This window comes from Phasianus colchicus, chromosome Z, assembly GCF_987193195.1.
Source record: "Phasianus colchicus chromosome Z, bPhaCol1.hap1.1, whole genome shotgun sequence".
Lineage (NCBI taxonomy): Eukaryota > Metazoa > Chordata > Aves > Galliformes > Phasianidae > Phasianus > Phasianus colchicus.
Genome location: NC_143476.1, coordinates 25,635,213 through 25,648,375, shown reverse-complemented (window position 1 = coordinate 25,648,375; position 13,163 = coordinate 25,635,213). Strand labels below are relative to the sequence as shown.

Below are 13,163 nucleotides of genomic sequence, written 5' to 3'. Positions count from 1 at the left end.
TCAGAAATTGAGTACAACCAAGATCATCAATCTCCACTATATTTTATCAACAAAAAATGCCTTGAATCAAGGGTGATAGTCTTCTTTAAAAAAAAAAAATCAGTAGACAGTTATGAACTCTTCTTCCTGCCTTTTCTACCCATTTTTGCATCTTCCTCCTCCACTCCAACTTGAATATAGTGTGACGTAAACAAATAATAAGACAAGGAACATACTTCTACCTCTGTGTCATCTGTTCCAGTAGTTTCTATTTCTGAGTAACCGGAGACAACTGGTCTAGTTCATGTTCTTTTTAGATCAGTCAATATTCTATTATTTGTATTAAAGTGCACGTTTGGACTGCGGTTTCGGAAATGTTTTTTCATCTTTTTAACCAGAAAGATGCAACAATAGGGAACACAGCCAGCGGTTCTTGACTCCAGTGTTCTAATAAGCTTTCAGCACATAATGATGATGTCAACAGTCTAGGGCCAAGGACTGGAGACAAGACACCTACCAGGAAATTTTGAGTCTCAAACTTTTTAATAATCAAAGGTGCAATACTCTGTGATGACCTATCCTGCATGACACATCCCCTTCCCAATTCTGGTTCATCAGCAGCATGTTTGCATTCATGTATTCTACAATGCAATACAGAGAACTGCAAGATAAATTTCCATGTGTGATAAAAGAATGATGATGTTCTGCTGTACATAGACCTGAAGTTTGCAGTCTTTGGCTTTACCATGAAAACCACGTGAGAGTCTATCCAAAAAACAACATTCTGTTCACAAGCCTTTTCCCAGATAAAGCACAAACATAAATAGAAATATAAATGAGCAAAGTTAAGGCATTGGTGTAAGCAGGCTGAATAAGTTCATTTATCATTTACAACAATGAAAATAGAATGGGCCATTTATGAAGTATTCATCTTGCTTAAAATTCTTGTCTTTCCAGAAACATTATCCAAACTTTAACCAATTCCAGTAAGTGTATAGGTTGGCCAGTCCTGATTTGCCATAAAAATCTTACCCAAATTTGGTGACAAAACACGGGATTCAAACCAGCATCTCTGATGAGCAACAAGAATACACAGGCCATTTCTGTTGCTGGACTGCAAAACTAAGAGAGAAAACTTACCAGCATGAGCCTTGAGTATATGGGTTTTCAGGCGGCTATTGTAAGAGGACTTGAATGGGCACAATTTGCAACGGAACGGTTTATGGTGTCCATGATGGGTCTGCATATGACGATCCAGACTTGAAAAAGAGAAAGACAGAAAAGGGAAACATAAAAGAGTAAAACATTCAAACTATTCCTCTAAATGCAAAGTAAAATGTAGCAATAATACATTAAATAAGAGGAATACGAAGCTCTTCTACAATCTCTTTAAACTCAAAGGTCCGCCTACAGAATAAAGCAGAATCTAATCTGAAGAAAAGGAGCAGAGCTAACACCAATTCTGTTATGTGGAGAGCAAGCCACTTAAATAAACTTCTAGGACAAGATTAGTATAAATTAAATTATACCTGATCCAGACTAAAGAGACCAGTTGATAGAAACATTAAATATACAAGAACAGTAGAATTATCACTACAGACATTTATTTTCCTGGCAGACATTTCTGTGAAAATACACCTCTTTTCTGTCCTCTTGATGGTGTATATATATATATATGTTTATATATATATAAAGATATTTTTGACCAGCTTTAATGAGGAAGCCTTCTTTTGGTTACAGCAAAAGCAGATTAGTGATCCTACTCTGGGGAGGGTGCCAGCAGGCTGCAGTTGATGAGTTCCGGGATTAAAAGGCAACAGAGTTTCAGGAATAACAGTGAAGGAGATCCTGAACAAAGCTCAACAAGGGAGGAAGGGGTGGCTATGAGCAGCCTCAACTTTCTTCACGGAAACCGACAGCCTGAATATAGGGGTGTGATCACAACCTGCTCTCTCCATAGCTTCTTGTAACAGCTTAGTGAAATTTTGAAAGAAAAAAGGGCACTTTCCACAGTTTGTAAAATAAGAACAAACTCATTTTAAGTCCTGCAGAGCTCTTCAGCTCCCACATTTTGAATCACAGTCCTCAGTTCACAATCTTAAGGTGCTGGGCAGGTAGCCTCAGCTTGTGTTGTAAACTTTTCTAGTAAAGCCTCTTACTTGAAAACACTACTGTTTTGTGATTATGGTTAATTTCAGTCTCCTTACAGGTGGTGATGGAATGAAAAGGTAGTGCAGAACTGATCATTTGAAAAAACTATCCCCTCCATCTACCCATTTAATTCTAGACACACTTCAGGCTTATTTCCTTCTGCTTTACTTCAATCAGGAGGGGAGATTTAGGTTGGATGTCGGGGGGAAATTCTTTACAGAGAGAGTGGTGAGGTGCTGGAACAGGCTGCCCAGAAAGGCTGTGGATGCCCCGTCCCTGGAGGTGTTCAAGGCTGGATTGGATGGGGCCCTGGGCAGCCTGGTCTAGTATTAAATGGCCGTGCATGTGGCAGGGGGGTTGGAGATTCATGATCCTTGAGGTCCCTTCCAACCCTGGCCATTCTGTGATTCTGTGATCAACATGCAAGTGAAGTATAGGCTGTTCCAGCCTCCTCTTACTGCAGATTGTCATCGGATCTTTAGTCCCAAACTGTGGTGCTTGAGTCAGAAAATCCCTGTTTACAAGAGCACTAAAATCTGTGTATTCAAAAATTTGATGGCAGTTTAGAAATAATTTTGTGTCTCCTCTCAGGACCACTTTATACAAATACGGTTTTTTAAAAAAAATGAGGATGAAGTTTATGGGAAGACATAATGTACAGCTTTTCTAGGCAAACAGGGAAATAAATGTCCCGGATACTAAGACACTGAACACCTGAAGTTGCAGCAGAATTTCCAGCTCACAGGCTGAACCAATGGTTGAGCACCAGGTGGGAAGGTGTGGCTAACCCAGGGAGCTCAGGAGCAAGAAGTGCACCAGAGTGACCAGACTCTCATTTAAAGGTTAGCAGCTGAGGAAAGTATCTCTTTGGATAGAAACTATACTCCTCTTGAGTTGGTGCTGGTTGTTGGAAGGGGTAAGCCAATTTTTCTTCTTTGTTACCTGCTATATTGCTTAAATCAAAAGCATGTTTTAAGTAGTCGATAAGGAATGATCTTACTGAACAGTTAAACAATCTGACAAAGATGTGTACAATACATATCCAAACTATTCTGCAAGACATACCTTAAGGCATTTGACATAGTAATACTTAAAACTGTATTCATGACAACATACGTTGCCAGCACCATTCTTCCAAAGGCAGGTTAAGATTTGGTAAGATTTAGAAGAACAGTAGATGGATTAAACACTGATTTGGTTTCTTTCATAAACTTTATCTCCCAAGAGAGTAATTGCATCAGAAATAGAAGATGAAGAATACCACCTTTACAACAGTAGCAACGCCTATTACCAAATGAAGTTGACAACTGTGAGTCATTCACCATTTCCTGGCTTACCAACCTTTCTACTCATAGGACAATAGTTTATTCATTTCTAAGGTAGGAAACAAGAGTCTAAAAACTCTAAAAACAAGTCTGATTTTTGAAAGCAAACCAGTTGATTAGACAAATAACAGGCCTACTGAGATTGTTCTCAGTGTCAGCCTGGCGAAAGCAAGGTGAAATATGCTTAATAGTATCCACCCTTCCCACCCGTATCCCCTTTTTCACTCTTGATTGCTCAATCCCATGGATCTTTTCAACCTGTGTCATCAGCTTGCCATGGCATAGCAACAGAAGTCTCGAGTTTTTTTTTTTTAATGTAAGGTGTATAAAAATGCATTTTATTGTGCTTTCCCTCTCACATGCATTTGATTGCAGTCCTCACCAAATTTTGGAGCATATCTGATGGTATTATGAATGCCTATAGTAAATAAGCATGTGGATCATCACTTTTTCTGTTAAGATAGTAAGGAAGCAGCTCTCTTCCAGAGTCACAGAGGAAACACTGTCAGTTCTAGATGCCTTCAGAAAAAAACCTTTTTTCCTCCTTTTTGGCTTTTTTTTTTTTTTTTTTTTTTTTTGAGTATAAATATATACACACAAAAAATTATCAAGCTGATGGCAAAATCAATTCCTAGGAAGAAAATCAGAAGGAACCTGCCTATTTATTATGACTTCATATTTTCATTATGCAAAATGAGACAAGAAAACAGGCTGATGAAGTCACATATGCCATGCTGGTATGAAATTGAAATGTTTGTAGAGTGAAAACTGCACATCATGCTTAAGGAAGAAAAATGTCAATTTTTAAAGGAAAGTTTATAATAGCTATTTAACATGAGAAATGAAAACTCAATTGTCAAAAAGTTGTAGTCATTGTAAACAATGTAGTTATGCACATCAGAAGTTCACTATATATTAAAGATCAAAAAGAAAGAGACTTCACTCTTATTCCCTTGCCAAGTTGCATGCATTTGGTGGGGTTTCATAAGTGGTGGGATTCGCTGTTTACCTACTGAAAGAAGCTGTGTTATTTGCTTGCATGCTTTTCCTCTACATGCAACAGAAAAGGGCTTAAAAAAAAATTCAGGCTATAAGGATGTGCCCTTTTATAAGCATTGGCACACAATGACTGTGCAGAAGACACCCAAATGCTGAGAAAAGTGTTGCTCAAAATCAGCTTGAGGGTGCTTTTCAATGTCAATCTACGAAACAGTAGTTCTAGTCAGTGCTTCTTTTGAAAACAAAACTAAAAGCCACAACTTACTTGTGCCTGAAAGCAGAGACAAAGGAGCAATACTGGCAGCTGTACTTGTCTTCCCGGGTAAACATGGCCAAAGCCAAGTGACTCCTCTCGTGAGATCGCAGACCCTGCATAGACATCAAAACCCGGTCACACTGGCTGCAGTGGTAGCCCCCAGGTCTGGTTTCATCTTCCAAGGATGCTCCAGATTCAGCTTCTGCAAATTCCAGAATGCCAGGGTCTTTGGCTCCCTCAAAACCCTCCAAAGTTGTGTTTGAAGAATCTTCAGCTTCCTGCTAAAAAACACATACCACCCCAAAGCCATCAATTCTCTCTCCCTTCTGCCCCTCAGGCTTTCCCATGTGTTCATTTTAATACCTAGCTTTCCCACTACGCTATTTTTCTAAATATATCCCTATTAATGGCTTCCTGAAACATGGTCCTACTCTTGGAGGGAAAATGAAAGTCTCCTGATAGTCAGATAATGCAAAGAGACAAGAAACTGAATCAACTTTCAATGATCTTTATATGAATCTTCTAGACCTGATCAGTGAAAACTTGTGAAGATACAAAGTTCACTTCAGCTTATTTTCACGTAGCTTTACAGTATAGCTACTCTACAAACTAATAGCCTAGTCTGCTTTACTATGTAGTTTTGCCCATCAGAGTCAAATTCACAAGAAATAAGCAGAAAGTGCTCTAAGATTCTAGAAATCTTCTTAAAAAAATAAACCTAACTATTTTCCTATTCACTTTCTTAACTCTTCTGTCCTTTCATTCCTCTAAACAAGCATGTATTTTTACAGCAACTTTAAAAACCTGTAGGAGTATATGTATCATGTTCTTTTAGCCTTGGATTTCAGATTTTGTTCCCAGCTGCACAGTATCTTTTTATTCAAATGATGTCATTGATCCCACATTAAATTCATATGAAAAGCAGGGAGGAGAGGAAATTGTCTGAAAGGAGGGAAGCCTCCCATTCTGTCAATACTGTCAGGTAAAGAAAAGGGCAGCTGTAGGGCAATGAAAGCTCTCTGGAGGGAGCATAAGCTAGGCCCTGAAGGATTCTGCTTCCTTACAAATCATAGCTGATGTCATGAAAAAAGCATCCTAAGTCACTGAGACCTCCAGCAAGAATCTTTACCAAACTGCAGCACAAGAAGAAGGAATACACAGCTACTTCCTACAGCCTTATTGTATTTGCTCTGCCTCTGCTGATATAGTAGAAATCAGGCTGTCTCGCAAAGCCTATCCTTGGAGATGTTCTAGAAGACATCTTTTTGCACAGGGAGAAAGGAATGACATGCTTACAGCTAATAACCTGAATGGTACCACTGGGTCAGCTAGCCAGTTGAGCGTTTTGTTTGGAGCCAGCAAGGAAATTTCCTGTAGAAAGGCATACCATAAGCAACTTCATCCGTCTGAATGTGCACACTTACTCTTCTTTAAAAAAAAAAAAAAAAAAAAAAAAACAGCTCTTTTACGGTTTAACTAAGTAGAAAAGTAGCCCACAATAGCTGAGAGAAAGCCTCCTGCTCATAAACCAAGTCTTTCGGTCATCAGCGACATCAACTCCTTTGTGGCTGAGAAGAAATGAGAATTAAATAGTCTTCGTGCCCCTAGATCAAGAGTGGAAAAAAGTTAAAACATCTTAAAATAAACAGCATGCACTGCAAGAATTCAGAGTTAGATTAAAAAATCACGCTGAACTGGAATAACTGACTCAAAATCCATTCAACTACACGAGAGCCCTCCACAGGTTTTCAATGAGTCCTTAATTTTAAACCATGCAAAAAGTTGTGTCACAGTTTTAAAATTCTCACCTTTACCGTAGCTGACACAGAAGAGACATTCCCATACTGGACATGTTTGCGGAGATGATTACATATGGCTCGAAGTGTTGGATGGACTTCCACACAAAATTTACACTTGTAACCAACCACTTTCCGCTCTTTAAGTTTTGAAACATCTTCCAGGTGTCCAAAAGCCTATGAGTACACAAGCATAGATCAATACACTGAAGTGCTTTACTATCTCATTATTAGAAATACAGATTAGAATTTACAGCTGGAGAGAAATTCTGTTTAATGTACAAGTCATGTCTTGAGAAACAGCAAGGTCAATTTTTGCTGATGTCTATTACTGCCTCCAGAATAACAGGGTAGGACATCTGTGCAACAGAAACTTTCAGTTTCAGCGTTAACAGTAGTACTCCAGAAGTCTATGCAATTTGACCTGAAACTGTGCTCTTTCATGACACCTCTACTTCCCAACAGCTGCGAGGATATTTTCTGCAGCAACTGTATTCCTCACTAAAGCAGAAAGAATGGAGTGCATGAGCAGGATAAAAGAGCACAATTTGTTTTTCTGATTATGGGACACTTGTCCAAAGCTTCAGTCATCAGACATATTAGTATTCATATCATATTCATGTCATATTAGTATTCAGTGGTTTATAAGAGAAAATACTGGAAGAAACATGATTGAGAAGTAAACTAAAGTGTTATTCAGTAGTACACTTAAAATGGGGCTGGGACATTTTATAAAAAGTCTAGTACATGGCTGCCTTGCAACAAAAGAACAAGGAACTGTCAGATCCAGATGGCCTTCCAGAAGGGTAGGAGGAAAGAAAGATAAGGAGAATACTGAAGGAAGCAGTTAGAAGGCTCAGGGCCTCCCACGGAACCTAGGGAGGGGTGGAAGACGAAGGAAAGGATGAGGAAATTAAAGCAGAATGTGTAATTGACTTATGGAGCTCAACTGGCAAGCTGAGTCATTCATTAGCCTGTGGTCATTTGGCTGTCAAACAGAACATGCAAGTGGGCATTAGTAACAGGCAGCCTCTCGGGGTGCAGAAGGGTAGTGTTTTTGTTTTTCTCTCTCAGCAGGGAAGGGAGAACAGGGAAAGAGACCAGACACAGATCCTTACCCTCTCTTGTTTGAAATCTGCAAAAGCACCATCTGCGTATTTCTGCTTGCTTAGAAGCTGCTTCCTCCTCTCCTGACGTTTGGCACGTTTCTGGAACTCCTCATTGTGACCATTCAAGTGTGCAGTTAGCTCTGCTGTGCTATGCAATTTCATATCGCAGTGCTTGCACTGGTAGACAGCATTCTGAGAACGGGTGCCACTTCCCAGTATGGTAAAGTCTCTCTTCAAATCCTTGCTGTGGTGGTCAGTGTAATGCATGCACAGCAGCTCTGCTGTGCTAAAAGACAACTTGAAACATTTTATGCACCTGAAGGGAAGCCACTCAATTTCTTGAGCCTCACTCTCCACTTCAGGCTTCTCAAACTCATTCCTCTCTTCAGCTGGAGTCAGCTTTTCATGCTCATCAGCATACACGGCAGTGAAGTAACCCCCAAGCTTGCTTGCATGCTGCTTCTTCGGGAAAACACCAGGGTGACGCTTCATGTAGTGGGACACAATCCCCTTTTTGCTGAAGGACTGGAAGGAGCAAAGCGAGCATTTCTTCTTCTCTACAGCTCTCCTCAGCTCCTCACTTAACTGAGGAGTGTCATCTTTGGGAGGAGATGGAATGATCACTTTATTGGGTTTGTCGCTTACTGTCCTGGAGGCTGCTAAGCAATGAGTGTAGTAAGCATCAATGTCATGTCTTTTCTGGTAGTGTGCTGCAAGCCCTTTGCGAATAGGGTTGGTGTAGGAACACAAAGCACATTTGAAGAGGTTGTTCTTGCCCTCCGGCTGTGCCCGGACATTGTTATGTTTGATGCGGTAGTGCCTGGCTATCCCCTTCCGGGTAGAGCAAAAATATTTGCAGAGCTGACACCGGAAAACTGTGTGAGACACTAAATGAGAACTGGAGAAATGAGGTGCTGCAACAGAGATTTCTCCAACATCCTCAGCAGCAATTTCTGGAGAGGCCTTGATTTCAGTCACCATATCTGGCTCCAGGGAAGCAGATACTTTTGGTGGTGACTGGGCAAATACATCAAATTCAGGCTGATTGTGATATTTCTCATAGTGAATTTTGAGCTTCTCCAGTGTACCATGAGTGTAAGGGCACAGTTTGCATCGATAAGCACCATAGCCCTGCTTAAAAATCCTACTCGTCTCTTCCACATCATTCTGAGCAATATCAGTTGACTGCTCCACATCATGCACAAAATCTTCAGCAGTGACCTTTATTGACGGGTGCCGCTTCTGGTAGTGTGTGAGAACGCCATGAATGCGTGTGTTAATATATGGGCAGTGTCTACACTTGTACACGGCCCCTGGGTTAATGTCTATATCCTGAGCAAAATCCGCAGCTTTCACTTTCATGCCAGGATGTTTTTTGCCATAATGTGTCAGAAGTCCATGCAAGTTGTTGTATTCAGACTGGCAAACTGTACACTGATAAGGAGTAGAGGAGATGGCGGGGTTTGCAGAAGCCAGCTGCACAGTTTTTTCCTGGGAAAGGCTGGGATCCTCTGCACACTCTGCTTCCTGGTCCATTTGTGAGGTTGTTATCTGGTCTTCAGAATCCATCCTGACCCCAGCTTCATCAGGCTGTGTGCCAGATTTCTCAGCAGCATCTTTCTCCTTGATGATATCTAGCAGCACAGATTCATCCCCATTCATAGCCCAAGGGTGAAAAGCTTGGTAGTGATTAGTAATATCCCAAATGGAAGATGCTTCAAAAATGCAGTCTCTGCATTTATAGGTCTTTGCTTCTGCTGGCAGCACTAGAGCAGGAGGGGAGGGATCGGGACCTGCCCAGAGTTTAGTGGCCATGTAAGTATAGTCAACATAATGCTCAGGATGTCTCCTTTGGTAATGCACAAGCAAACCACTTGGCTCTGTGTGTGAATAAATGCACCACTCACAGTGATAACCAGCCTCTATCAAACCATCCAAAAATGCCCATCTCAGAATAGATGTAACCGTGGCCTTCAGATTTGGGTGATCTTTCTTAATATGCTTCCTCAATGCATAGAAGTAAGGTGAAGTGTAGCTGCACTGCCTGCACTTGAGGGCTCTCAGCTTGGACTTGTCCCGTTCAGTGCTAGAGGTATGAGCAGACACGCTGCCAGATGATTTCTTCTGGCTACGATCACAAAGGCTTCTAATGGTGGCTGTATGCTGTCTAATCACATCTGCATTAGCTTTGAAGTCACGATGCTTCTTTTGATAATGAATGAGCACTCCTTTCACGGTTCGGTTTCCATAATCACAGTGTTGGCAGAAGAACATTTCATTCTCGGGAGGATTCACAGAGGTTTCAGAACCACCTCGGCTCAACTGTTGCATTGACACTGGTGGCCTCTGCATACCAGGTGGCAGCTCACCAGCCCTCATCATTGCTGCAGTGGGAGGTGCCTGTCTGATATATTTGGCAGTGACCTTTATCTCTGGATGCCTTTTCTGGTAGTGGACAAGCACTCCCACAACTGAGCGGTTGCTGTATGAACAGTGTTTGCAATAGTAGAGTTCAGTAGCAAGGTCTGGGGGTGGTGGTGGGGGAGGCGGAGAAGCCAAGTTGGACAATTTTGGGGAGACGGGTGTTCCCATCTCAAAAGACATCTGGGCCAGAGCAGAGCCCCTATCAACAGAGACTACACGCATTGTCTTCTGAATTCTGAAATATGATGCTTTTTCTTCGGGATGCTTTTTCTGGTAATGAACCAAAACTGAATGCATATTAGGGCTTGCAAATGAACACACATCGCAGTCATAAACGACCACACTATTGACTGAAGGTTCCTTCTGATTTTCACATTCAGGGCTAAAACTCTTGGCAGCACTTTTGTTAAAGCCAGCTGGCACACCAGCCCCGCGAGCCACAGGGGTAGAAGTTGCCATAGTTTTTGGAGCAGAATTCAAGATCTCTCTTAGTGTTTGAGACTCTGTGTTTAGTCCTTCTTGCTGCTCAACAACATAACTTGAAAATATCATTGCATTGTTAATTTTCACTGTGGGATGCATTCTTTGGTAATGTGGCATCAGGCTTCTAACATTTGGGCTTGTGTAAGAGCAGAAGCGACAGCGATAGATCAAATCAGAATGATCAAAGTTCAGTACATTCATAGCTTCAGGGTGATGCTCTCCATAATGCTGCTGCAAGTCTTCAAAGTTTGTGTAGTCAATATAGCACTCAAGACATCGGTATACTGCACTGTGATCATTGGGATCCAAAATATACCTAAAGCTGAATTTAATATAGGGATGCATTCGCTGGTAATGGGTGCTAACACTCCGGGCAGATTTGTTGCTGAAATCACAGTGTTTACAATAGTAAAGCCTGCCAGAGTCACTGAACTCTGCATTCTCGTTGTTCTGATCAGTACCATACATGTTTGACTGGCCCCCCAGAACAGAGGCATTAGGACTCTGATGTTCCTTCATGCTGACGGAAGAATAATAATCTTCCTCATCTTCTGATAGAGTGAGCTCAATCTCTGCTCCATTAGCAGAATTGTAATCATGCTGCAAGCTTCTGAAGTTTGTCTCCTTCTGGGAATCATTAGCCTCTCTTCCCCACATTTGCTGTGGAGCATAAGAACTGGAAACTTCTATCATTGGTTCTGTTTGCTCTTCTTCTCTGTCTAACTCCACTTCTATCTCCACCTCATTGTCTTCCTCCTCTTCCTCATCATCCTCTACATTAATCACAGCATCTTCTTGCTGTTTGTTTTGGCTGATTTTGCTCTGCAGATTACTCGCTATTTCATCAATTCTAGTTCTCTTTTTCACTGGCGAGAGATCTAAAGGGAAATCGTTTGACACCTTCCGAGGGGCCTTTGCAACAAAATTATTTTTAGATGAGAGCCCAAGGATTGAGGTCTGGCTCTTTTTCACTGTGCTGGCAGAAGTGTGAGCATCTGCTTCACTCTCTTGTGGTGCGTTGGATGGTGGTCCATCGTATTTTGGCAAGTTGTCACAGAATGAGTGCTTGTGCTGCTGATGAACTCTGAGGCCTTTTAAAGTCGTGGTGGAATAGTTGCACATTGTGCACTTGTATGGATGCTGTGAGTGGGGCTGGGGTGATTGCTGTTGTTGCTGTTGCTGCTGCTGCACTGGTTCCATCATCCCAGCAGACTTCCTACCATTTATATTTCCACTCTCATATGACACTGCGCTGTCGTTCAAAGAAGAGGCAATGCTTTCAGCCTGAGGATTCACAGTATCCCAGTCTGATGTTGTACCTGTATGGCATTGCTTGTGGGCACCAAGTTTTAATGAACTCTTACAAGTAAAAGGGCATTCATCACACTTGTATACAGCCGTCTTCCCAGACAGGTGGATGTTCTCAATGTGACGGGAAATGCTTCGGCGGTGCATCGTCAGGAAAGGGCAAAAAGGGCACTGGAACCTGTTCATATACCTTCTAAAGGGAATTCCCTTTGTCTCCAATAGTTTGTTGCCATCGGATCCCATCAGCTGCTCTGCGGACATTCCTGTGGTCTGGTGATCCATGGAGTTCAAGCCATTCTCGCTGTCCATTTCATTTAGCTCTTCATCTGAGCTGGAGTCATTTAGCATACTGTTTGTTTCCAGGTCAGCAGAAGAATTTGTCATATCAGCAATTCCATAGCGGGATCTGTCAGACAAATTAACTATGCTCGAGTTGTGAGGTGACTTAGGCTTCATTTGAGGGTAAGACACAGAAGAAAACTTGGAAGATGTAGAAGAGTTGGGCCTGATAAGGGAATTGCCCATAGAGCTCCTGAAGTTTGAGACATTAGCGTTAGACATCTCACGTCCCGTTGTGTTCATGGAAATATAATTAGAGTTTGGGGAGGCATTCTGGGCACTCTTATTCTGTACATCAGGTGCACTGGTTCCTTCTTGTTGCTGCCTCAGGCTTGACAGTATTTTCACCATGCTGCGGTGCTTCTTCATCATGTGGTCACACCAGCGCTCCCTTCGAGGTGTCTGGTAGCTGCACCATTCACAGCAAAAGTTGCCCCTAGACTTTGTCAGGGGCTTGACCATGGACTCCAAAATGCTCCGCTCCACCACCTCTGCAGGCAGCTCCTTGCAGGGTTCCTGCACTGGCACAGAAGCAGATGTCGATTCAGATATAGCAGTGGAAGCTGCAGGGGGAGTTGAACTCTCTTTCAGGTTGTTTTTGTGATACATTTTCTGGTGCTTAATAATCCTTGCACGCCTGGGTGACTTGTAGGTGCAGAACTGGCAACTGAAAACTTTGCCAAACCCTTCATGCATCATGATGTTGTAATTTAAGGAACTAGCGGATGGTGGCCCCACTGAGCTCCCCCCAGCCTGTGCTCCATGAACCTTGCGTGTGTGCTCTATAAGGAGGTTTTTGGAACGGAAGTAACGCACACAGAACTTGCACTGGAAAAATTTGTTGGTTGGTTTAGGATTTGGAGCCATATGCTGACCATAGAAAGTCTGGCTCTGGCTATAGTAACTTCCAGTCCCCATCTGACTTGTTGCATTTTGCCCTAAAATGAGAATCAAGGTGAATATATAAATAAATTTAAAAAAAATACAGAGGCTT

The 13,163-nt window shown here is 41.9% G+C and overlaps 1 protein-coding gene across 8 annotated transcripts in view; it reads right to left on the bottom strand.

Moving 5' to 3' along the window:
• Positions 1 to 13,163, bottom strand: part of ZNF462 (zinc finger protein 462) — an 89,591-nt gene that overhangs the window by 36,423 nt on the left and 40,005 nt on the right. For 5 of the 8 annotated variants that reach the window (XM_090132602.1, XM_090132600.1, XM_090132605.1 and 2 more), the window contains 4 exons: positions 7,625 to 13,107; positions 6,519 to 6,683; positions 4,720 to 4,991; positions 1,120 to 1,238 (listed from right to left, as the gene is read on the bottom strand). In XM_090132602.1, coding sequence (XP_089988728.1) covers positions 1,120 to 1,238; positions 4,720 to 4,991; positions 6,519 to 6,683; positions 7,625 to 13,107 — 6,039 coding nt within the window. The remainder of the gene's footprint in view (positions 1 to 1,119; positions 1,239 to 4,719; positions 4,992 to 6,518; positions 6,684 to 7,624; positions 13,108 to 13,163) is intronic. The other 3 variants (XM_090132604.1, XM_031607759.2, XM_090132606.1) reach the window with 2 other exon arrangements.